Consider the following 27247-nt stretch of genomic DNA (forward strand, 5'->3'; position numbering starts at 1 on the left):
AGTTTTCGGACGCAGCCAGCAATTGACTTTGATTGCAAATTAGATTTTCTCCTTCTTCTTTGGTGTTTTACGGTAGCTCGCATCCAGTTTGTTACTACTGCTGTTCATATTTGTCTCCTCCTAAATTCTCTTATCCAGTCCAGTTTCTTTTAGATAGTCAAAAAAATTACTTGCGCCTTGTCCCTTTTCCGCTAAATATAAAATATTTTTAACATTTCCATCTATTTGCTCAATATTCTGTAGCTGTGACATCATTTCTTGCCTTTCTTGGTTATATTTCCCACATGATATGATGATGTTCCACAGTCTCCTTTTCCTGACAATAATCACACAAACCTGTTGGATGCTTTCCTATAATACGAAAAGTGCTATTTAGGTTGCTGTGTCCCATTCTTAATCAACTTAAAATGACTTGCTCTTTCCTGTTTCTCCCCTTGCCTCTACTGCCGCCCACACTATTTTGTATGGAATAACAGTGTCTCCCTTTTGTTTCATTGCTCCATTGCTGCTGCAATTTCTCCATTGTTTTACTTCAAACCATACTCTTACATTCTGATTTGGCTAGCACATGAGATTAAGCGAGTAACGTTTATCTAGCAAACGCAAGTGTCTCTTATAAACCTGTTTGACGCGTCTTCAGCAGAGACTTTTATTTTGACAGTTTCAGACTTCCCCTTCCCCGGAAGTAACCACTACGGGACCATTTCATTCGAGACACTTTCGATATGGAGACGATCGCATTCATTTGTGTCATTACTTTATTACTCAAGGGTAAGTTGATTTGTTTTTAACGTCTTTTTATCGGTAGCAATAGCATTTATTAACATTGCCGGAGAGACCGCAAGCTCAAAGACGGCAGCTAAAGTAGTCGTATTATAACTGTTGTGCAGCCGCGCTTGTCACCACTACACCGACTGCGTTAATAATAAACACTGGTGTCAAAAGTATTCACATTCATTACTCAAGTATAGATTCTAACGTTTAAAATACTTATGTAGAAGTTAAAGTATCAACTCAAGTAAAAGTGCTGGGTTTAAAACTATTTTGTATAAAAGTGAAAGTAAAAGTAATGTAAGGGGGAAACTCCATTAAGGAGAAAATCTTAGGGCGTTCAACAGGGTCCTATTGTACACTACCCGAGGGTTTTTCAAACCTGTCCTGGAGGACCACTAGTACTGCACAATTTGGATGTCTTCCTCATTAGACACACTTGATTTAAATTTTCAGCTCATTAGTAGAGACTGCAAGACCTGAACTGGGTGTGTAAGGTAACTGAATGAGGTGTGTCACAAAAGGGAAACATGCAAAATGTGCAGTACTAGTGGTCTTCCAGGTTTAAAAACCTCTGCACTACCCCACCAACTTAAAAATACATTTTTCTAAAGACAATATCTACAATAACGTTAGAGTAAAATTTTAATGTTGAAAAATTTGGGATGCACTTAGCAACCTGTTTCAGCCGCAAATATCCCGATTGAAAATGAAAGCATTTTAGTACAATGCAAGCACATTAACCATATGTGTGTACTACTGAGCATTAACATGTGTTTCATGGAGCGGAGTATAATATAAGTATTATAATTGTGCAAAAAGTTAACCTTCAGAGGCATGTAATCAAAACCTTTATTGGATGTTAATAATATAAGCTCAGATAACATTTGGCTTAAGTCGAATTTCAAATCTCACACAGAGCCCACCAAACGAGTTTGCATCTCATAGCCTATTTGCTAGCAAGCAAACCATGGCATGTACTAGCCACACCAAACTTTACCATTATTAGTATGTTACTAGGTCACTATAATATTGCCAATAATCAACTGATAATAACAAAACCTATAGCTTTGCACAATTAAGTGCTTGGTTGGGACGAAAGTGTGCATGTGCAGAAAGCGAAACGTACATAGGGAGGAGCATGTACGATGCTCTTACATGAACATATCACCAGAATGATTGACAACTAGGAGTACCAATAGTCTTTATGATCCACCCGGAAAAAGAAAATCCTCAGATATACCTTTAAGTAAATGTTAAATAGGACTGTGGTGAGAAAGGATAAAAGAGTGTGCTGGTCAGATCATTGCTAGTGGTTTTGGCCCGAAAGCGTTGTCGTGTTTATGTTGAAAGAGTATTCATGGTGGTTGTATAATTATTATTTTTTTGATGGCAGCTAGAGCAGAGGTCCTCAACCACCAGGTTGCAACCCAGTACCGGGTCGTGGACAGGTTGTCACCTGGTTGCAAGAACGTCCTGAAAAAATTTGTATAATAGCCACATAATAGCTCGGGTATTTTCTACTTGAAGAGCTGACTACAAATAACATCGATCATTTCTACAGAGCCGTGGTCTCTCTTTTTCTCGGTCTTTCTCTCTCTGTCAGCGTATCAGCGATCACATTGCTGTCATTAGAGTTTGAACATACAGTATTTCTAAAACACAATCGCTCAAAGAATTGCAGAGGTATGACTTTATGAATCATTTGCAAATGTACCTCGTAAATAATGTCTATGTGAAGACGTTCAACTCTGTAACATCGCAAATAACTAAAAAGTAATTACAGAATTATCCAGCGATCGTGGCACCATGATCAAAATAAACTCTTTTACTGCAGTAATAATATTTAACAGGTACACTTTTAATGTAGGTTTGTAGTCATGTAGTCAATCATCAATAAAATCATATCGTATACAGGAGTCTCTGTGCCTCCGTGCCCAGTGTTACATATATACATCAACTCAACTTTGATCAATGTTTACTAGTTTACCATTGCCAGATTCATCCTGCCTTTCACACCGCTGTATCCCAGTTTTTTTAAGGATGTTAACCTGAGAATAATGGCTTTCTTCATGAAGATTGATTTTTGCAGGCTAATGTTTCTGTAGTGAGCCCTAAGGAATCGCTCTTTTAACATTAAGTGGCATGGCATCTTATACACAGAAGCCACTGGCACGTGCCACTATGCATTGGATCTGATAGGGTCCGATACAGAAAATGTAAATACCGTTAGGATACTGAAAGACCGTCTTCAGAGTAGCCTGCAAGATAAACATAGCAATGCTGGTATACACAGGGAAGGACACCAGATGTCGTTTTTAATCTTAGATGAATCTAATCTTAAATTCTGGCAAGAACCTGTAAGATGTCAAATGAAAACGTTTTTCGTCACAGTTTTATCTTCTTTAAAAGACTCCGTTAAAATAGCCTCTTTCAGTCCCTGCCCATAAAGATGGTCCAAAAACTGCATCTCCCATAACTCATAATTCTTCTCGTCTTCGTCAAAGAGTGACTCACAAATGGCTTGTTTCTTTTTCTCTTCTACTTATGTCAACTCCGACTCGGGTAGACCCTCTATCCATCGCCAGCCATTACCACAATAAACATTAAGAGGGACATGTGCCCCCAATAATCAAAAACTGGCCAATTGTCCCCCCAATATTTGACATTCTTAGAGGGCTCCATCAAGTCTGCACACAGCAGAAGCCTATCACATCGTTTGTTTTGTTGGCATAATATAATCGAACGCAGCACATGAAATTTTGTGCAGAGATATGGATGTGAAAAGCCAAAATTATCTCTACACGGCAGAAACACAACCTCAAACAATAAACATTTTTAGTCAGGCGAACGTAACGGTGACAAGACATGCAGGATTTTCCGAACAGTATTTAAGCACCCTTGAAGGGCCCTTCACGAAGGACAAATTTTGTACTGTGCCCTCAATGTGACACTTCTATGGTTTTTGGTCAGATGCTGTAGTTTTTTCTTGCCATAAGAACAAGTTATACTAGGCGTGTGACAAGACACTGGGCATACGAGAACGAGATGAGATTTTTACACTTTTTAAGAAATCCTTAGTGATAAAATATATGAATAAGACAGTGAACACACATTATTTTTAAATGTTTCAACTAATCTAGGACTGTAAATAAGGATTATTTTGCTAATTGATAATTAATTAATTTGATACTTTTTGGTATTAAAAATAGACTAGCAATAACCTTTAAAATGACATAATAATGACGATGCAATAATAATTGGTTCAAATAAAGTATCAAAACCAAGTTACATTGAACAACATTACATTAACAAACACATTACATTTATGTGTAGCCCATGTAATAAAAACTAGCATTATGTACTGTAACAAATGTCTGGAGGGGGGCGCTAGGGGACTCTTCTCACAGATGTTTTCTTCACTTTTACTTTAGTTGGAGAAATGGTTATTTTAAGCCAAACAACATTTTAAATCCATTTAAATCTTTAATATTTGTCAAATTCTTTACAATAGAAATTATACAAACACTGTCATTCTTGAGCAAGAACATGCAGACATTAAGCGGCGGTTTCCCGGACAGGGATTAGACTAGCCCTAGACTAAAATAAATGTAAGAGCTATCCAAACCGAAAACAACATCTTAAAATACATCAGTACCCTTTGTTTTGCCTCAAAATGCAGATCAGTAATGTTTTTAGTAAGGCATGTTGGTTAAAACTAGTTATATTTCTTAATTAAACTAAGGCCTAGTCCTGGCTTAAACTAATCCCTGTCCGGGAAATCACCTCTAAATCATGTAACCTCTGATTAAGAGTTTAATCTGCTGAGACACTTCACATCTTAGTTCACATCACACGGATTAACAGACTTCCCAAACAAACTTCCCAAACAAACATTATTGGAAACCCAAACAAAAAATCACACGCCGTAATGCATGCATTGTAAAAGGTTCAAACAGAAAGCTGCATCCTCTGGAGGATACGCGGGCTGCATACGTCATCAAGGTTTATTTCAGATAATTTGCAATTACCTAAATATAATTAGTAAAAATTTTAATTGTTAATATTCACCAATAAGACAGTCTTTATGATGTATATGCAGTCTACAAATGCAACCTTTGGAGGATGCAGGCTTTTATTTAAGTAGGGCTGGGAAAAAAATCGATTTGATTTCAAAATCGAGTTGGTAGGTCAAATCGATTCATATTTTCAAAAAATCGATTTTTTTAGATTTTTTTCTCCCCCTCTGCAGTATAGCGCAGTAAATACAGTGTTTCCCATAGGCTCTACGGGGCATTCTGCCCAGATAAATTGCGACCCGCCCAGGAAAAAAAAAATCACTTTACGAATTTCCAAATTTTCTGAACTTGACTGGATGACCCGTGTTTTGTTGAGAGAGCCCGTGAAGATGCACGCGTCATAAACTCATCATCCAGCGCGGCAAACTGGATCAACTGCAGCACATACTGAGGTAACTGAGCAGCCAGGGAACTACACTGCGACCAAAATGGTCGCATATGCTTATGTGCATATGTGTTTATAGCATCCGTTGGCTTCATTTTGCGTGCAAGCACGTTGTGTCTCTCCTGTTGAGTGTCCGTTTACGTGCTCTTTGTTTCTCAATGAATTGGGTGCGACGCGAAGCAAGCTCACAGTGTCACATTGTATCCTTTCATGTTTCTGAACTTGAGCAGAGTTTTACCATTAGAGGTCTTTCTTCACTGAGAGCACCCGTATGGTTCCGGGTTTATATTTGAAATGGTCAGTCTGGTCCGGGTCGGTCCTAGTTTATTACTTTGGGTCCCAAGTATGATTAGTATTGTGTTTAAAACCAGAGTCGATCGCAGAACGTCCGTGAGCGCTACCGCGCTAAAGCTCGAGTGCAGTTTCAGCGTGCCTCCGGTTTCTATGGTGATAACAACTGGCTCTTGTTGCGACCACGCGCTGCATTTTCTTTATCCCATTTTATTATAATCTTACTATTAATAGTAAAAGTGCCTATCTAATAGAAATTATTACCATTATAACATCAGTCACATGTATAATCTATAAACCTGCACTGTCTATTAATATACTGTACATAGTATTGAATTAAATTGAGTTTGATAAAAGGAGTCATCAAATTGCTTCATATATCAGTGCAAAAACATTAAGTGTTTTGTGGTGCTTTGACAAACAGTATCAGCTTTATTTATGGCAAAGAAAGTTTGGGGTGGTTAGATTAATGAAATATAATGTGAAATTAATATTAATGTTCAATAATTCAAAGTATTGTGTATAGTAGTGTATAGTACATGTATAGTAGACCATTTTTTGTCTGTGAATTATAATGATTGCCCTTTTCACCAGCTACCACCACAAGTAAATTTCAGATCTGTGGGAAACACTGATATACATTTTGCATTTGCCAAATCTTCCTTCCTAACCCTTCCTCCAATTTTTTGTTGATGCATTTTAATTAAATATAATAAATATATATTTTTAAAATATATACAGTTTGCAATTATTTTGTTTTAAATGGGGGCGGGGAAAAATCGATTCGAATCGTAAATCGAGTTTTTTATAAAAAAATCTCAGATTTTTTTATGGGGACGAATCGCCCAGCCCTATATTTAAGAAATGGCCAGCATTTCACCTCCACGAGAAATCTTGTGACACAATTAATCTCGCAAGACATATTTAATCTCGAGAGATCTTGTTGCACCCCTAAATGATACACATTATTAGACATCTTTTATGCTACACATTGTGTAATTTCTAGGCCTAAATATAGTTGTAAAGTGAGGTAGTAACATAAAATTTGGTAAGGTGAAAGCACATAAAGATCTGTTATCCTTAAACACTTTCACTCAGATAATCATCAAAGTTTGTAATTATAGGGATTCTTTATCAAAACACATTCTCCACTAAAGACTCGATGATCTGAATTTTATCTTTATATTGACAATGTTATAGTTGTGAGTTTAATCTCTGACTCTTTCTGTTTGTATCTACAGGTGTTGTGACAGATGAGTCATTTGATGTGTCACTGATGGAGGGAGATTCTGTTACTTTACACACTGATACTGAAATACAGAAAGATTATCTGATAGACTGGATGTTTGGAGATCAACAGAATCTCATAGCAAGAATCAACAGTGCGGCCAATTCACACAGCATAGAGGATGGTGTTCTTGATGGGAGATTCAGAGACAGACTGAAGATGAACACTGATAATGGAGATCTCACTATCACAGACATCACAACTCAACACACTGGACTTTATCAACTAGACATCAGCAGTGAGACTGAGACGATAAAGACATTCTATGTCTGTAAGTATATTAATATATTCTGACTAAATGATCATATATTATCATAATTATTTAACAATCTAAATAAAATGTACTGTGTGTAGTAATATACTGTATACACTTATATATACATACTAACAATAACCACATAATATTATTTTGACTCTCTGTGTTTTTCTTTCTTTAGAAAATACATAAAAATATACATAAAATCACAAATCTGAAAAGGTTAAAACCCTCTCTGGATCACATTTCTCCAGTGTTCTTAAATAATACTTGATTAATGTGGTATATCAGGGCTGCATTTCCCATACAACAATGCAACTGAACTACCATAGTATGATGCATAGGTGAAGAAACTAACTAGCTAGTGTTAGAATAAATCTATACCACCCATGTTGAATAGACCAGAGCATCAGAGTTTACAGTACTTGCAGGATCCTGGGAACATAAGCACACGGACATACAGTTGCTTAATTTTCAATTTATTGTGGGGTACAGGGACTTTTAAAGACAGTTTCGGGCGCGACTTAAAACCATATGTTCTGTGTATGTGTCATTATGCTATAGGCAGACATCTGATATTAATAAAATGACCTCACAGGCTATGTGGTAAGAGAAATGTATACTAAACATAGGGCTGTAGCGATTAATCGTGCAAATGCGCGTTTTCTCAATGAATGAATTTTAATGAATTACGGCGAAATCCCGGCAAATCCGAACGACAGGGGGCGCTCTCATGCAGAAACTCCCTTTGTGCCACAGAAGAAGTAGCATTACAAACGCTATTCCAGGAAATGTTTACAGGAATATTTATATCATTGTTCTTCAAATTGTTTCAGGTATTTTAATGATAGTAAAGAATATTTTGACGTTATAAACGACTCTGACTATATAATGATTTTAGATTGAGAAGGACTTCCTACTGACCAAATGCCATAGTACACACACAAGCTGTGCGTGAATCAGAGGATCGCAGCCTTGCGATTCAGAATCGATTTCAGACAGGCATTTTAAATGGGACACACGATTTAAGCGTTACATACCTACTAAAGCACCTAAACTTATATAGACAAAGTGAGTAAAACATTTTATTTTAACAGCTAGTTGCAGCTGTTTTCCAAAATCACATGCTGTGTTGCACGTCACACTGGTTCAACAACATAGCTGATGTTGGAGTAATGACATCTAATAATCCGTTTAGATTATTACAGTAAATAACAAGCATGGCTTCTAATGACTACATCTATTTTTGTTCTCTATTTTGATTTATTTTCTGATGTTTCATTCAATTGCAATTTCTTCTTACTAGGGATATAACGGTATTATAAATTTTGCTGTATTGCAGTATCAAATTTTCAATATCATCGTGGCCACGTGATTTGATTAAACGTTAGGTATTCCATGCAACAAGGTCACATGTATGTCATTTTTTATTAACAGATTTTTTAAAATCTATTTGATATGTTTTCTAGAGCATCGCAATCGTACATAACTCTAGAAATAAATCAACACATAATGTATACTGGTTGTGATCCTAAAGCGCTAGGTTTCAACAAAATAGGAACATCATTTAGGATCAAACGTTGTACAAATCCAGCCTTGACCTCTTTATTCATGGTTTAAGGAGCCAATCATTACAAAAATGACAAGAGAAGAAATAGTTTCTAGTTACACTGCGGAAGAAATGCACTGTTTATTGCATAAAATTTTCCCTTTTTTATTTACTCTCTATAATATTATTTTACCCTCACATCAAAAACACATTGTCTTCTAGACATACTGAAATCAATAACTCTGCAATACCGTTAGCAAACAGACGTGGGCTAGTTAACAAATCAGATCTCCTTGGCAACAGCAAGTGTGCAGGTATATAGACAGAGTGCAACGCGTTTAACATGAAAACCACGCCCACCGTGGGGCAAACAATCCATCCGTCTCCATTGGCTTTGTATTGCATGAGGCTGCCTCCTTGTCATTTCTGGCTTATAACAAAAACTGAATAATGCCTCTGAGCTGCTGTGTGACAGGGTGTACAGCTAACAAGCAAAAAAAAAACATGTTTTTATAAGCTGTCGACCACAAAAAAATATTATATATTTTTATATTCTGAAATAAGACGGTCTTCATGACCTATGCAGCCTACAGATGCGACCTACAGAGGTTGCAGGTTTCTGAATGAGAAACGTCCTGAATCAGTATAAATGAGCTGACATAACTCAGCTCTAGCTTTAGCTGCAATAAGTAAGCTGCTATTTTCATTTGTTACTGGGTTGTTTTTGTTTTCGGGAATTGACCCATCTTAAAACCCACCCTTTTTTCTTGAGTCTTCATTCAATACATCAATGGTTGCTTTAATAGGAGTACAAAGCATCAACATTAATCATAATAAAAATACTAGGTCAATACTGACTTTAACTGATTGTGAGTTGTTTAAAGTTGACAAACCAAACTGAAACTTTATTTTTTATTTTATTACATGGTCTAATTATGATTATTTTTTTTTTTTATGAAAATTTACAATTTTCATAAAACAGTCAGTTTGGACTGTTTCAAACGGACTGTTTTTGCACTTTAAAATGAATACCTAATTTAGAAAATAACCTGAATTTTAGAAAAAATAGGAAATGTGACCTTTGTCAAGGTCCAGCTGGTGCAGTTATTTTCATATTTCATCAATTGACCCATATTATATCTACAGTTATAATTAAAGGATTAAGAAAAGAGGACAGGATATGACATGGTTAATTTGTACATCATTGTAATGTTCAGTCATTGTTTAATAAACACTTATGGCATCACACTGAGGTACTACGTGTCGTTTTTTTTACATCCCTACTTCTTGCATCATTAAAATGATGCATGTTACATTTACTGCATGCTTATTTTACTCAACACTAACACAAAACTATGTTTTTAACCACAGCTTGAGAAAAACCTGAATTGTTGAACAATGCTGCATCCATAATGTTTTTGGGAAATGATACAGTAGTGCAGGCCTCCAGACTAACTTTTTTCACTAGGAGCACAGTGGCCCCAACTGAAAATTTTGGGGGCGCAACCAGAACATTTAGGGGCACATAATGTAAATCAACATGCTAACCAAATATTCACATTTCTAAGTAATACACTGTATTACTAATAAATACTTTGATGATAGATGCAAAAGTACAATGTGCTGTTTTAAATTCAGTGTCACATCACACAAAAAAGGTCAAATTTACTGGTCGCACATGTGTGACTGGATGTAAAATTCAGTGGCACACTCAGAGCCGGCGCCAGACCATAACTAACAGGGGGGCACGCAATAGCAACAATAACTTGCAAAAACAAGACATTAAAACAACAAATAGGTACAGCAAGCACACACTCATACAACTAGTACAGACTGTCAGCTCATTTCCCGTATAAAGTGCAAAAGACCACAAACTATGCGCAAAACTATTGAACTTCGACCGGAGCGTGAGCGGCGCTCTGCTGCGCTCGCGCTTGGCTCGACGCAACAACAAACTGCCCTCGCGAGGCGCAAGCCATTGAAATGAATGTGTTTCATAGCGCAGCGCACACCGCGTCCTAGCTTTAAAAATCCGCTTTACCATAATCACGTCTTAATGCTGTTAACGGTCTATAGCCACACTTCACATTTAAGCTTACGTAATTTAAAACAATGCTAACTTACCTTTAAAATAGCTGAAGATGGCGTGTAAGAACATTAAACTTCCTTAAAACAGTGTCCTGTAGATTTGTAAATTCCACCTCGACCTCTAATCTCTGAGTTTGAGCCAGTCTGTGTTTGCATGAAGATGAAGCAGGCGGTGCTGGTTCGTTCTAAATGTTCCATAAAATGCCGCGAAAAAACACGTTGCTAGTATCAAGTCACAAATATGCTAAAGACGTAAAGACGCATGAGACGCCGCAATACAACCAATCAGAGAAACTGGTCTATTTTATTTAAAGAAAACATATATCAACTATATTTTCCTCATTTGATTACATTACAAGTCATGAAACATTCAATGTTTAATTTATTTTAATTATTCTTGATATATATTAAAGTAATAAAAAACTTTGTAGGGGGGGCACAAAAACCTGTTCGGGGGGGCACTGCCCACGAATGCCCCCCCTTGACGCCGGCCCTGGGCACACTCTCAAATTTTGGTGGCAAAATCTGAGTCTGGAGCCCTGTAGTGGGTCATTTAGGCCTCCATCTCAATTTCCTCTGAAAATATAAAAATATGTCTAAAACTTTTTTCTTCAGAAATTTGTTTGATTGTAGATTGAAACCTCTTTTTTCACAATGGTTGATTGACAGGTGAATAGACAGTCATTATGTTGTCAGGAAAACAAAAAGATATTAGTGTGTTAATACTACAAATGCTATGTATCTTTATTTCGAACTATTTTTTAATCTGATTTGAGACTCTGTTTACAGCTCTATCAGCGCTGTCTGTTTGTGTCTGGGTGATGTCTCTGTTATCTGTTCATGAGTTTGACTCTTTCTGTTTGTTCTTCAGATGTGTCTGGTGATACAGATAAAGTGAAGACAGTGATGATGGGAGATTCTGTCGTTATGCACAATAATGTTATCAAGAAACCAGGAGATGAGAAGATTGTGTGGAGGATTCAACACAACAACTCTCCTGTTGCTGAAATCATCAGAAATGGAAAGGAGACTGATAAAGTTCATGATGAGAGATTCAGAGACAGACTTCAGGTGGATGATCAGACTGGAGATCTCATCATCACAAACATCAGATCTGATGACTTTGGATCTTATAAAGTAGATATCACTGTCGGCAGTCACATTTATACTATACACAGATCATTCAGTGTCAATGTCAGAGGTGAGTAGATTGAAGCATTCAATTTAGAAACATTACACCAAAACAGATTTATAAGTGTAATAAACATTATGTCTGATAATAAAAGTTCAGTCAGTCAGTATTTTTTTGTACTTCACTGAGATGAAGATCAGACAGTAAAGATCACTTAGACATAAATATATAAACTTTTTACAGTCCTTGTGTAATTTGAGTTAAGAAAGCTGGAAAGTAATTAATAATACATCAAAATGTATTGATCAATTGATTTTTCTTTAGTAACTTAATTTTAATATTTTAACAGATATATATACACAGGTAAAATTTATTTAGTTCACCTGACTGTTGAACTCAATCCTGGTATCAAGCAACTGAATATCCTGGGGTTTGTTTGTTGGATGAGAGTAGATTTTTCCTTCACCCTCCTAAACAACTTGTTGTGATGTCAGTGCTCTTAAATTATTACTTTACACCAAACTCAACTAGTTTGTGCAATTCTCCAGCTATAATAATTTTTAGCAGTATATACAAGTGTCATCTTCTAGGCAGACTTGTAAAAATCTTGTATTTTATTTATAGTTTAGATGATGTAAATGTGAATGTTTTTGCTGTTTTGTTAATCCCTTTCTACTTTGTGAAGCTCAACAATCTTTTTTTGACATCTGAACTTTACTTTTGGTTTACCCATTGTGATGAATGTTTAAGGAAATTTGGCCTTTATGTTAGTTCATATTTATACTCCTGTGAAACAGAAATAGGACATTTTTATGTTCCTGGTCACGATGTCGTGCTAAAATGTAAATATAAATGAGAACAAATTTCAGAGATATTTTTTTAGGTGTATAGATTATTGTGGCCAATGTGTTTCAGAGAATAAAAATCTAAGTGAGATTTCCCCCTCACTTTCAAATGTTTTTCTATAACAAACAATTAAGTTAAAAAGATGAAAAGGATAAACAATGCTGATTTATCTTTACAGCTCAATCATTTTGACTTTATACCTTATTTGTTCATTTATTTAGGTTACTTCTCACAGGATTTCTTAACTGAAGAGCTGAATGGTTCTAGTATGAGTATTCATTTTTTTATGTGTTTTCTCCAGGTGTTGATCCACAGAAAGATCATCTTGAAAGTAATGAAGGTAATAGTGTACAATGTTCTCAACTCTGCATTGATAAATTAAGCCAACACGGTTTAAAGGATTAGTCAATTTTCTTAAAAAAATCCAGATAATTACTTTGTACATTCTCAACTGAACAAAGAAAGACATCAATTTTTTGGATGACATGGTGGTGAGTAAATTATCTTTTTTTTTTTTTTTAAGAAAATTGACTAATCCTTTCAAGCAGAGGTGGGCAAACTAGCACTCCGGGTCATATCAGGCCCACCGGGCACTTTTAACTGAACCTTCACCTCTGTTTCAAAACCTGATGTGGTTTTTAATGTTGTTTATATGTCTGCAAAGTGTTTATTAAGACAAATCATGTCCAGACGCATTAGTCAAAACAATTGTTGAGCATTTTCTCTTTTAAACTGCAGTTGTTTAAAAGAAACTCCATTGTCTGTATCACAAACTTGTAACCAATCACTTCGGTGTTCAGGGCGGAACTTTTAACTATCATATATTATTAAATATAGTTAAATTCAATTCGGCTTTATTTATATACCGCTTTTAACAGTTACCCATGATGGCAAGTCTCATCTGACATGATATATCTGCAATCTGCGACACTACTGCAATCCAGAGAGGTGGATCGAGACACAGTGGCAATGTTTACATGCACATAATTGTATCTATCCGACTGAATTTAATCTGATTGTAGGTTACGACAGTACAGTTTACATGCACCCTATTAAAATGTTTGTTTACATGTACATTCTATATAATCCGAACCAAACCGCTAGCCGGGGTTAGCAGACTCCCAAATCAAAACCAGTCCAATGGACATTTAAAAATAGCCCAAAAGCATCCCAATGACTATTCACAGCCCAAATACCAATAACTAATGAACGAAATCTTTCGATCTTTAACCCACAGAAAAATATCAACCTGCAGAAACAGTTTAAATGGTAGCCAAATTCTGAACTCTGCCAAAAAGCAGAGGACTTGGCAATGCAGCGTGCTTTATTCAGAGATAAAAACATGATAAATGTGCAAATTCAAAGTAGAGTTGGAGAAAGTTGTTTTTAAGAAGTTTTCAGATATAGGGAAAGAAAACACACTTTTCAAAAGACATACTTTAATTTAACAAATTGTGACACTGGGTGGGTTGCACCAACAAGGATTAGGCTTAAATCTGGTTTAAATACAGGTTTATTTAATAATTTTCTTGCACCAGACTTTAAATCTTGTTTAAAAATGATCAGGGTTACATTTTGATCCAGGTTTAAATTTTACAGTAAACCTAGATTATCTTTAATCCTGTGGCTCCATTACTTTAAACCAGTGCTTCTCAATTATTTTCTGTCACGCCCCCCCCCAGGAAGAAGTAAACATTTCCCCCTGGGGGTCCCGCCCCACTATTTGAGAAGCACTGCTTTAAACTCTGTTTTAAATCTCAGTGAGGGATTAACTTTAAACTTGCATATAAGGAGGTTTTACATATTTTTTTTACAATTACATATGTGGTTAAATCATCAGAAACAGACAACGCGAGCGTGGTGGCGCTATTCAAAGATGTGTTTATTATAACGTCTCAACAAAGTGACTTTAGTGGCTCAGTAACATGCTTTTTTGGCTTTGAAGCGTGAAATCTGGGATAGCCTCCCTATCCTACAGTACATACAAAGACATATTTTTTAAATACATGGGATAGAGGTCGAATATTAACAGCACCGGTGACAAATGCGTCGACACATCTTGTTCATTAAGTTACAATATCTGAATCAACCCTTTAGATTATAATTTACTAAAAATAGAGGTTAAAGTTTTAATCTAAGATCTGTTTTTAAATTTAAGTGGTGCAACACAACTCGTATAAAAATTTAACTGAGATCAACAAACCCTAGATTAGCTCTAACCTCTGCTGAATTTAATCCTTGTTGGTGCAACCCACCCTGTGACATAAAATGCTCTCCAAGCTTTCTCATACAAGGCCTTTGCAGCCAGATGAAAACCTCCTGATGCTGATATTTCAATGCCTAGATAAGTGTAGTGCAGTTAGTGCTGAGTTTTAAAGTCTCTCGTTTCATATAATTTAATTTCTGAGTTATGTAGAGATAGACCTGGAGCGGTCCAGAACTTCTGCCAGATCATCTAGATTGATGTAGATTATAACAGAATTGGTCTCAGACTACATCCCTGTCTTACTCCATGATCCCTGATGGAAGATTTCAGTACTGAGATTCTCAAGTTTGACCATATATTTACTCTTTTATACATGGATTGAGTACATCAAATGTTTCTCCACCAATGCCAATGTGTTGAGCTCATCTCAAGCTCATCTTATATGGGATCTCTCTCTCTCTCTCTCTCTCTCTCTCTCTCTCTCTCTGTCTCTCTCTCTCAGATGAAGATCAGTCTTCTGGTTTGTCGTCAGGTGTTATAGCAGGACTCTGTGTTGTTCTTCTGGTTCTTGCTGTTGCTGTCGCTATCTTTCTTTACAGACGTCGCTCTGGGATTAATGGGTAAGAAACATTTTCAGCTAATACAAGATTTATATAATGATCTTTATTCTGCTAGAGTACAGATTGAATTTAAAGATGTCAAAATGTTTGTTCAGGTTTTTATTCAGATTTAGACTAAAGAACAGCACTGTTAATACATTTATAGTAGGGATGTGCATCGATGCATCGCGCTCCCATTAAAAAGACCTGTCTAAAATCGATTCGTGAATCGTAAGGCTCCGATACAGTGTTTCATGCACAGCTTGTGCATGTACTACGGCTCCGTGATCAGTAGGAAGCCCTTATCAATCTAAAATCACTACAAGTTTGACTCATTTATAACGTGCATTTAAAAAAGCAACACTCGTCAAACACAATCGTTTAAGATATTCTTTATTATCATGAAAATACCTGAAACAATCTGAAGAACAGCGATATAAATATTCCTTTAGATATTTCCTGGAATAGTGTTTGGTATGCTACTTCTTCTGTGGCACAAATGGTGATTCTAAGCGAGAGCGCCCCCTGGGTTTGGGATGTGGCTGCATTTCACCGTAATTCATTCAAATTCATTCATTGAGAAAATGCGCATTTGCCCGATTAATTGTCACAACCCTAATTTATAGTAGTGCTATCAGTTGAAATTCTGTGATAAAACTGGTTAAAACAACCGGCTAAAATCCCTCCTGGGATGAATGTATAACCAGGGGCCATATTACAGAAACTTTCTATCTTAGGTCTTAACTTAAGATATGATGTGTTAAATTAAGATTTTTTTACAAATTTATATTACAGAAGCAAATCTTAAGTTGATTTAGGATTCTCATCTTATCTCACCAAATCTTATCTCTAGTTAGGAAATCTTAAATCGCTTAATCATGTTCGGCTATCAACTCTCAGGTCTTTTAGCAAGCAACCAGCAATGCATGAGCTGCTGCTGTACAGTAAACAAAATAATTCTCCTTTTATTTCAATGGGACAGAAAAAAAATGTATTTAATTCATTGTAATCATAATCTGCGTTTATATTATTGTTATAACATCAATGCGCTGCACATCCATTACATATAAGTTACCATTACAATTAAGCATTTAGCTAATGTGACTTACAAAATAATTAAAAAACTATTTTTCCTAAGTGCTAGGGTCCTACTGTACGTTTCAACATTTGATAGAGACATGAGAAAAAAACAGATGCTGAGTCAAGTGTGTGCTGTATTCATAATGACTGGCTGGGTGATAAAGCTAAAATGTTTATCATCGATATAACGTGTTATATCATTCTATAACAATAATTATTGATACATTTTATTTAGCCTTTTAAAAATGAAAAGTAGTTTTAATTTAACAGCTGTATGTTTATTTACACACTTTTATTAAGGCAAACAATAAACAATTGTAGTTTAGCAGTACAAACAAATGTGTATATCTTACATAAAGATTAAATTGGTGTTAAATAAACTCGATAGTGTTAAATAAAATTATACAAATTCTGTGCAATGTATATGTAGAACAATGAAGAATTTAAGACTGCGCGGATAGTTCACGTACAACAGCGCATGTGCGAGAAAATGTTAAGACATAATGCCTAAAGAAATAGGGCATTAAGGTTTTGCACAACTCACCAGAAACAATGTTAAGCTCTGCATGTTCTTTCTACAGCTTATTTAGGTTGTTATTCTATAAAATATATTGTATAAAAATGGGTTATAAATGATGACATAAAAGTTCTATAATTCCTGTTATATTCAAAAGATATAAAAATAAAAAGTTAGCATATAGAAATACATATTATTTCATGTTGTTATTGCTGTTTTAATAATATAAGACTGCTTTCCTTGGGTGGGTTGTTGTGCTGTTAACTGCATAACTGCTTGATTTTGTTGCTTCTTCAAATTATGCTTTATCACCTTGAAAATTATATAATTTAATGTTTACATTTTTATTTTAGCATTTAATTTTTTTCTTTTATTTTTTAGATTCTCTATCAGTTTAAGTAAACCTACCATAAAAATTATAAACACTTTCATTTGTTTAAGTCTGTAAACTTCAGCAGGGTATCAAATAATTATTTCACTCACTGTACCTCAAACAGACATGAACTACAAACAACTGCACTAAAAATAAATCCTTTATTTATTTTTTTGACCTTGTCTTTGATATTTCGCATTGCAGTGGCAGTCGGTGACTTCTTTTTCGAGGGCACACGAGGTGAACATGTATTTAGCCCATCATGTGTGTCGTTCGTCATTTCAAAATATGTGATTGACGCGTCATGTGAACCATGTGCATCATGTGTTAAAATAAGTGCCTGCTGTACATGCATTTGTAGATGTTTGTCAATGTTTCTTCTCTTCATTTTCTACATGTATCTCTCATCTGTGTCTAACACAGGGTGAGAGTCCCCATAGAAGAACCGGCCATCGAGCTCCAGCAACAGTGATGTTTCTCCAGTGTACTGTGACCAACATTCCACAGGGTTTTCCACGGGTCATTGAAACTTCCCACCCTGGCAACCACCTCTTCACTTTGTTGCCCTCTGTGAGGGTTCTCTTATATTTATCCTCTTTACCCATTTTTGGTTATCTGTGAGTGATGCGTGGTGACGGGAGGCTCCCCCAATGATTAGCTTTAAAAAAAAGCTCTCACGGACCCTACATCTATATTTTTTAAAGTTTAGGGGTATGACTCAATCAGCTCCCTTGTTCAGTAGTCAGGGCATTGATCAGGGAGTCAGACATTTTAAGGCCGTCTCCTGTCTCTAAAAATTCCCACAATGCAACACAAAAACCAGTGAGCATCGATGGTCCCTATGTTTCCTTACCGGAAATCTCGTGACCTTTTCTGAAGCAAACCAACTGAAAATCATGTGATCCAACTCAATAAACTTTATGAAATGTCTTTTATAAAGACAAACATTTGTTTTCGTTTTAAATATAAACACACATTGCTAGACAGTAAGGGACTATTTCAGTAAGTATACATACAGTAAGTAATATTTCTTTAAAATTGTAAATATATGTATATAGTGTGTGTGTGTGTGTGTGTGTGTGTGTGTGTGTGTGTGTGTGTGTGTGTATATCAGGGATGGGCAACTTCGGTCCTGGAGGGGAGGTGTCCTGCAGAGTTAAACACACCTGAAGCAGCCAATTAACAACATATTTTCACTTATTTGTCATTTAAAATGTAACCGATATTAAAGGGGACATTTCACAACACTTTTTAAAATGTAAAGTACATTTTTGGTGTCCCCAGAGTATGTATGTTAGTTCTGGCTTAAAATACCATATACCAAATAATTTATTATAACGTAATATTTGTAGGTGTGAGCAAAAATGTGCATTTTTTTGGGTGTGTCCTTCTAAATGCAAATAAGCTGATCTCTGCAATAAACGGCAGTGCCATGGTTGGATAGGGCAAAAGGGGTGGTATTATCCCCTTCTGACATCACAAGGGGAGCGAAATTTTAATGTGCTATTTTTTCACATGCTTGCAAGAATGATTTACCAAAACTAAGTTACTTGCTTGATCTTTTTCACATTTTCTATGTTGATTGAAGCACTGGTGACCCAATTATAGGACTTAAAGGTGCATTGTGTAATTTTTAGAAGGATCTCTTGACAAAAATAATATACATAACTATATTATCAGTGGTGTATAAAGACCTTTCATAATGAACCGTTATGTGTTTATTACCTTAGAATGAGACGTTTTTATCTACATACACCGAGGGTCTCCTTACATGGAAGACGCCATTTTGTGCCACCATGTTTCTACAGAAGCTCTTAACAGACAAACTTTTTTATTAAGTTGTCTCCAATGATGACATGTTTGTCCGGTGTCGGCAACCGTAGCTTCTCTATGTGTTTCAAAAGCAAGGGGTGAGCTGTGAATTGAGCTGTTGGTTGCAATTTGCAACCTCACCACTAGATGCCGCTAAAATTTACACAATGCACCTTTAAGTTAGATTTTCATCATATGTTCTCTTTAACATGTAAAATGTTCAGCACAGATTACACGTAACTTCACACGTACCTAGCTTCATACATTCATTGGTCATGGCTTCTACCTGCTCACAGAAAAGTATGTGACAATTGATACGATTGATTGAGCAGATCCATATAGCGTTCCAAAATGGTCCAAAAATATGACGTTGCCCCAACCACTCGTGTCACTGAATGTCTAACTCAATATCTTGTATGTTTTTTCCTTTTCTGTTATATACTTTTATTTATACTTAAATCACGTGTGCCAGTGAATTGTCCAGAGAGAACTTAAATTGAAACGGTAATTGACCCATTTGCCTGTTTTAAGATGTTGAGTTTAAGTTGTTGAGTTTTGAAATACCCTTTTAATATTGTTGCCTGCCTGTATATATTGTAAATACAAATTATTTGAGAAAGTATGGAGTCTGATGCCATTTTTGTGGGGTTTGTATATTGTATTTTCTTTTCCTTTGCTTTGGGCTAGGCAGGGGCCTAGGATGTTTTAAAAGAAGGAATTTGTGTGTTATTTTGGCTTGGTCATATCCTGAATCACAAGTGCCAAATAGAAATCAACAAATTTATCATTGTTCAATTTCATTACTTTTCTCAGAGTCTTTCATGTTGTACCCTTTTCCTAAACGGAGCATAACAACAACTGAATGTTATTGTTAAAGCAGATTCCTCATAAGGCTAAATGCTGACTCGCCGCCTCATCTTGTGATGAGTCTATTACAGTAATTCAATTCTGGCTATATTTCTCAGATGGTAGTAAACTGATTGCCTTATTCCTTTGACATGACTGCTAAAACTAATGTCAGACTCTAAAATAAAAAGACTATGATAAACCAAGCAAACTAAACAGGTAATTAACAAGACACCCATGATATTTTGATGTTATTATTGGTTTGTCTGCATTCATTTGTCATAAAATGCCATCTGAACTCAATAAAAGTCTAGACAAAGCACAATGTGCTTACAATAACAAAACACAAACAGTTATGGGGTGGTTTCCCGGACAGGGTTTAGATTAATCCAGGACTAGGCCTTATTTATATTAGGACATTTAAAAAGTTTTTGCAAGCATACCTGATGACAAAACACTACAGATGTGCATCTTGAGACAATGTCACCAATATATGATAAAATTAGTCAGGAAAAGGTGTTTTTAAATTAAAGCAGCTCAAACATGCATTTAAGTCTGGGACTAGGATAAGCCTTTAGTGAACACAACCCATTTAACCTTTATATTGCTCATGTTACATGAATCTGAACATCATACAATCTCTAGAAAGGGATAAAATATGCAGAAGATTTGAGGGGGGAGCCAACTGTTACGATTTCTGGCAGGGAAGACAAAGGCGAGGAACCACGTGCAGTTTAAAAGTCTTTATTAAATCCAATGGGTAAAACAGGAACGCAAGGCAGGACAAAACATGACACGACTACACCTAAAGAACACTAAACATCCACTCACAACCAGATACTGAAGAGACAGGGAATTTAAATACTATTTGATCACGTGGGCTGTAAAAGAGTCTATATAGGCAATGAGTAAGTGAGTGAGTGTACATGACAACAAACAAGGCAGATTTGAAACACCTAGGGAAACATGGGAACCAATTAGAAAACAGAACTACAAACAGACAGAACAGGAAGTAGGAACTCAAATACAAACTAAAAGTCCAAAAAACAGAACAGAACCGTTACACCAACACTGATCTTGCATACTCCTCAACAAATGTATAAAGTTGCGTCTCTGTTTAGACCTCAGCAATAAGCTTTTCCACCATGTCATCTGTCATTTTAAATGTGCGTGCACTTGAAGTTCAAATAGATGGGCGCCACCTACTGTCCTGGAGTGAGACTTAACAGAAATATTTTTTTTTTTCATTTAACCAGTTACCCAGTGACAGTTAAATGTAAAACTTAATTTATCTGCTGTTCAACACTAAATAGGTTCTTAAGATTTAATACACTGATATCAACTTTAACATTTGCAACTGAAATTCGAAAGACACACACACATGCAAGCGCACACACAGCCTAGTGCATCCCAAATTATTCAACATTATTACACGGCTCTCTGGAATGCTTGATTCTGATTCTGGTCAGTTGAGACATTTGCAGGTTCGTTCTTTTCAAATAATAACCTCTCCAAAGTAATAACGCATAGCCGGTACTACTTGTACGATTAAAATCGCTCTGCGCCAATAAAGATCAATAAAGATTACTTTTTGGCGCCATCTTGTGACAAACACTGGACAACCACAATTAAGAATGGAAAATTTTGACATTAATTTTAACATGTACGGAAAAAAACAAAACATTTAAACAGTGGATAGAAGAACGAACAACGACAAGACACAGAGAGCTTACTGAGACTGAACTTGACAAAATAGAGCATGACAGCTATGAAGCCAACACACAAAAAAATACAGAATGGGCATTAAAACTTCTCAAAGACTGGCTGAAAGAGAAAAAATGGAGACAGACAAGTATGAAGCAGAGGATCTTAATAAGGTATTACGATCATTTTATGCATCTGTGCAAAGTTTCGCGTAAGGAAAAAATGTTCATTTAAAACAAATATGCCAATAAAATGTTTCAAATTCATATTCATGTCCGTTTTTTTTCTTATGTGACGAGTAGCCGTGTAATAAGCGGGATAATGTACAGGCAGCCTGTAGTTATCGGGAAATAAGCCCCTTCAGCCCACTGTTGGGGCTTATTTCCCGATAACTACCGGCTGCCTCTATATTATCCCTTACTTAAAATTTTACTACAGCCTAACGTTAAAGTCGTTATTGTCTTTAGAATTTTTTTTAAGGTGGGGTAGTGTACAATACGACCCTGTGGCACGGCCTAAGCTTTTGTCCTCATCTGGAATTTTCCTCTTATGTTACTTTTACTTTAACTTTTATACAAATTAGTTTTAAAACTAGTACTTTTACACTTTTACTTGAGTAAAAAGCTTGAGTTGATACTTTAACTTCTACAGAAGTATTTTTAAACCCTAGTATCTATACTTCTACTTGAATAATGAATGTGAATAATTTTGACACCTGTGGTAATTAAACCCATGACCTTTGCATGGCTTTATCAACACACCTAATTGTTCATGCAAAAAGTTATATCACAGTTTGATTTAAAGAAATCTTTTATTTGTCATACATTGGCATTGATGAACTCCATATTTTTTGTAAAGCTATTATAATTTAAAGCCACGCACACACATACGCACGCACGCACGCACGCGCGCACACACATACACAGTTTACACCTCTCACATATACAAACAGATACACATAAACCACAAACAGCCACTAATAGTCAAAAATAAAACTCATATGTCGTGTCCAGCAACAGAACAAAACCACATTTCTTTCCACACCAGCATTCACTTTAACCCAGAAGTAAAGCTGTTAAACTGTCACAAGCATTCGGTACAAAAATAAAACATAAGGAATACTTTTTATATTTTGTTCAGTGATTTTGATAATATTGTAAGTTCAGTTTAGTTTTACAGTATCTTTAAATTGAGTTTGATCATCGTCTCATGACTCCTGCATACACCACATTATCCTCCACTGGAGCTTTCTGTACACAACACACAACATCACAAAAACATTTAATAACAATAACTGTTAATCAAATCTTTACAAATCTATGTTTAAAGTAAGAATATTATGCATACTTCAAATGTGATTAAAAGCAAACAGTGATTAAAAGTTAAAATGTTTGCTTTAAAATTTCCTTCAACATGATATTACAGTTTTTTACAGACGCTAGGACACATTTCTCAATACTTAGGTCACTTTTGCAAAACTCTTCACACAGTGAGCACAACAGAAATCTATGTGGGCTAAACTGAGGATCAATTATAATTGCTTTGGCACAAAATGCATTCAATGACTACATCTCTCAAATTCATGAATTCTTTTCTCACTCAGACAACAACTGCCAAAACTCTTTATACATACAGGCCAATATGCACATGTTACATACTGATGTCAAAACTGTTAAACGTATATTCAAAACAATAACATGATACACAACTGAATAAGACAGCAATTTGCTATATTTCTACAGTAATATTTTAATGAAATATATTTTAAATCTTAAAATTAAATTCTATAAAAACAAATGGCCAAATGGAGAAGACAGAGTAGATTAGCATTACTATTGTATCAGTAGATGGTGTGTATACAAATTATTGTATTTTGGAATTATGCAGTGGAAAAAAATAAACAACATAAAATATTGACAAATTCTGCATCATGTCTGATTCATTCCAGTAACATCTATTGCAGTGAATTATAAACATAGATGTGTCCTTGTTTTACACAAGAAAACATTGTATAATGCTACATGTTGTTAGTGTTTTTTAGGTCATTGCTTTGTGGGTGATAAAATGTGTTGTCGGCTGTCAACCTTTGCTAGTGTTCTGGAAGAATGAGTTGATTTGAAACCTGTCCTGAATAAAGTGTTTTGGTAGTTGTAGTGCATTTTGAATGTGAAATGAACTGCTAAGCTGAAAGTTTGTTAGGAGAACTGTGTGAAGAGTTTTGCAAAAGTGACCTAAGTATTGAGAAATGTGTCCTAGCGTCTGTAAAAACTGTAACAGTTAATTATGTTGGTCTTTATAAGGGTTTATTACACAGATCTTTACTCTCAACACAATCATAGTCTAACCATAGTCTAGTATTATAATTCAGAGACCTGTTTAAAAAAAATTCACATTTAAAAAAATACTAGTTTTCACATATCAGAATTTATTATATGATACTAAAATAACACAAATAGAATCATGTAAATTATGTAATGACAAAAAAATTAAAAGAAGAATTTAAGAATTACAATTTTATTTCTGAGTTTCTTCAAAAGTCACCTTCTACTGTGTGTGATAAAAATAAAAACAATTCATGTAATTTTATAAAAGATAAAGATTGATCTTACCTTTTTATGTGTTTGTCTTTTATGGAAAGTTGTTTCTGCGTAAGTGATTTCCTCTTCACCGCTCTGAACTGTTACAACAACACAAACACATTACAAAACAAACTCTCATCTTGATCTGTTAACAAGAAGTATTGTTTAGTATTGTTAGATTAGTACTAATTAAGATTTACCCTGTTTCTGTGTGTTTCTGTGTTTCCTGTAGATGCAGAAGATCAGAACTAAAACAACAATCATCAGACATCCAACAACAACACAACAGATCACAACTTTATGAACGAAGGTGAGACCTGTAATAAATAATAAAAGATATTACTGTAACTGAATCTGATCTTATATCAGTGAATATATTTACTGTGACTGAATCTGATCTTATATCAGTGAAAATCATAACTGTAGTTGAATAATCACACCTGTTGTATCTGGACACGTCTGACAGAGATGATTGATGTTGAGATGTTGAGTTTGGTTTGTGATGGTATTGTTGAGTACACATCTGTATGTGTTTGTATCCTGATATTCAACCTCCAGAGATAGAGAGAGTCTGATGTTGAGATCAGACACACTGATGATGGACAATAAACTGTTTCCTTTATACCAGGACAGACTCACATCTCTCACATTAAACACTGAACACAATAATGAACAATTTGATGATGATGATGATGAAGAACATTGTGTTGAGTGTCTGGTGATGACAGGAACAGGCAGATGAGCTGTAAAACATGAGAGAATAAACAGAAATAGGAATCAAAGCAAATATTACCAATACAAGTCAGGAGTCTGATCTATTGACAGTGTTTGATATCTTCAGTCATATAGATTCATAAATCAAATAAAAGTTAACTTTAAAGATCGTAAAGAGGTTGAGAAACAAATTACAAAACAGTTTGAAAGAAATGAGGTGCAAAAAAGTATTTTAATTTAATCCTAAACTTTATAAAATTAGTTTACACTGTTAAGATAAATCTATCGGTTCATATGTCACAACAAATCTTTACTCACCATAGACAATAACATTGAATCTGAATGAGATCCTTCTGTTGCTTCTGATGTTTACTTGATAAAGTCCAGTGTGTTGAGTTGTGATGTTTGTGATGATGAGATCTCCAGTCTGATTATTCACCTGCAGTCTGTCTCTGAATCTCCCATCAAGAACATCATCATATATTGAGATCTTATTGGCCTCTTTATTGATTTCAGCTATACGAGTCTTGTTAGGTCCAAACCTCCACTCGATCACATCTTTATTCTGTAGTTTAGTATCAGTGTGTAGAGTAAGATAATCTCCCTCCATCACTGACACTGACTTCACTTCATCACCAAACACACCTGCACACACAAACACATTCACACACATTAAAGATCTTCAGTCAGTTTATCTTCTTCTTTAAAAAAGCTTAGAAACTTGGCAGTAGTTTTAAATGATAACAAATGAGATTTGGATTTCTGTCTTTGCAAATTAGATTTCATTCTTTTTTAACATTTAATTAGCAGCATGAAAAATGTTAGCTTCAGCTTTCAATCTTTATTTAGATAAATATACATTTTGATGAGAATTTAATTTAATACATTGTATCATAGAAATAAAATCAGATTGTATTAAATCAGACAGAAATATAAAAGCAAATAATCATCTATTGAATAACAGATGATTATTATTCTGGATTAACTCTTAAAAATAATATAAAAATATGTTCATAACTCACCCATCAGACAGCAGAAACACAAAGAGAAATAAACAAACATGAGAAACATTTTCTTCATCAGATGTTGTGTGAGATGAAGACGTCTCTGTGAGCTCTCATTTACTCTTCATACTTCCAGTTTAACACCTCTGTGTGTTTTTTCTCTCTCTGATGTTTCCGCTAAACTTGTGTGACATCATCACATGTTGATATCACCAAGAGTTGTATGGACTGTTTTATTATACAACAGTTATTGGCTAAGAGCTCTTCCCAGCCATGCGATATCCTGATAACACCAATTTATTGTTTAGTAAGTACAATAATCACTATCCTCATCTATCTGACAAACTAATGAAACCATACTCACCTCACCTCAAATGATCAAGAGACTTCAAGGGCCGGATCGAAAAAAATATCCCCTAATGAAGCCAAACTTTATCATGCTGACATTAACCATACAAACTAAAATACAACTAGGCCATAAACTGCTCATAAGTCAAGAAATTAATTTACCTACTTGAATATGTCCTTTTTAAATGAACATGAAGAAAGTAGTAAATAAAACCATTATTTTTTCTTTGCAAATAAACATTTTGTAGTAATGTAGGACTGTAAATAGCCATTTATCATGTGTTGAATATCATTACTGCTTAGCAAAAATGCTGAAAATGTTACGGTTCATTTTTAATCATCAACTTACAAGAGGAGCATACAAGCAGAAATGTTTGTTTATTTATTTGTGAAGAGAACAGATGAACATGAACGTGCATCATTTTACATGTTTAACATCACATTAAGCTGATAAATGAATAATCTTGCATTGACAGGCAGCTGAGACAATAAAACACTAACTTTTTGTTGAACAGGCAAATATGATCAAATTACAAAATACAATTGCAAGTCGGCGCGCAGATCAGTTTGTTTACTACCTACTATTTACCTGAGCATTCAGTATTGTGCAATATAGCATACAGAAGGTGAGGGACATTTTGGGGGGAAAGAAGTGCTGCATTTTATCATTCAAACATGTGACTTTTCATGAAAATTCAAGATGGCTGCCACATATGACGTCATAATATGCAAATTTAATGATTAAATTTAATTAATTTTTATTTCCCTCCATAAAGTGTT

The 27247-nt window shown here is 35.1% G+C and overlaps 1 protein-coding gene and 2 long non-coding RNA genes across 3 annotated transcripts; 2 read left to right on the forward strand and 1 right to left on the reverse strand.

Moving 5' to 3' along the window:
- The first annotated feature begins 122 nt into the window (after positions 1 to 122).
- LOC129452977 (uncharacterized) lies at positions 123 to 11916 on the forward strand. Its single transcript, XM_073865275.1, has 3 exons — positions 123 to 771; positions 6768 to 7085; positions 11579 to 11916. The coding sequence occupies exons 1-3, from the start codon at positions 726 to 728 to the stop codon at positions 11914 to 11916; spliced, it is 702 nt and encodes a 233-aa protein (XP_073721376.1). The 5' UTR covers positions 123 to 725.
- Positions 11917 to 12953: 1037 nt separating this feature from the next.
- Positions 12954 to 20287, forward strand: LOC141363000 (uncharacterized). The gene is made up of 3 exons (XR_012368525.1): positions 12954 to 13025; positions 15394 to 15511; positions 17884 to 20287. It is a non-coding gene; the product is annotated as an uncharacterized lncRNA (long non-coding RNA).
- A 1997-nt stretch (positions 20288 to 22284) lies between these two features.
- On the reverse strand, positions 22285 to 24722 carry LOC129452925 (uncharacterized). The gene is made up of 3 exons (XR_012368568.1): positions 24602 to 24722; positions 24432 to 24499; positions 22285 to 23072 (listed from the first exon to the last, which is right to left on the reverse strand). It is a non-coding gene; the product is annotated as an uncharacterized lncRNA (long non-coding RNA).
- Positions 24723 to 27247: the final 2525 nt, after the last annotated feature.

The sequence above is a fragment of the Misgurnus anguillicaudatus genome, unplaced genomic scaffold, assembly GCF_027580225.2.
Source record: "Misgurnus anguillicaudatus unplaced genomic scaffold, ASM2758022v2 HiC_scaffold_31, whole genome shotgun sequence".
NCBI classification, from domain to species: Eukaryota; Metazoa; Chordata; class Actinopteri; order Cypriniformes; family Cobitidae; genus Misgurnus; species Misgurnus anguillicaudatus.

Coding starts and splice junctions, on each gene's coding strand:
- LOC129452977 (XM_073865275.1), top strand. CDS start 726: ATGGAGACGATCGCATTCATTTGTGTCATTACTTTATTACTCAAGG. Junction 772..6,767: donor CATTACTTTATTACTCAAGG/GTAAGTTGATTT, acceptor TTGTATCTACAG/GTGTTGTGACAGATGAGTCA. Junction 7,086..11,578: donor GATAAAGACATTCTATGTCT/GTAAGTATATTA, acceptor TTTGTTCTTCAG/ATGTGTCTGGTGATACAGAT.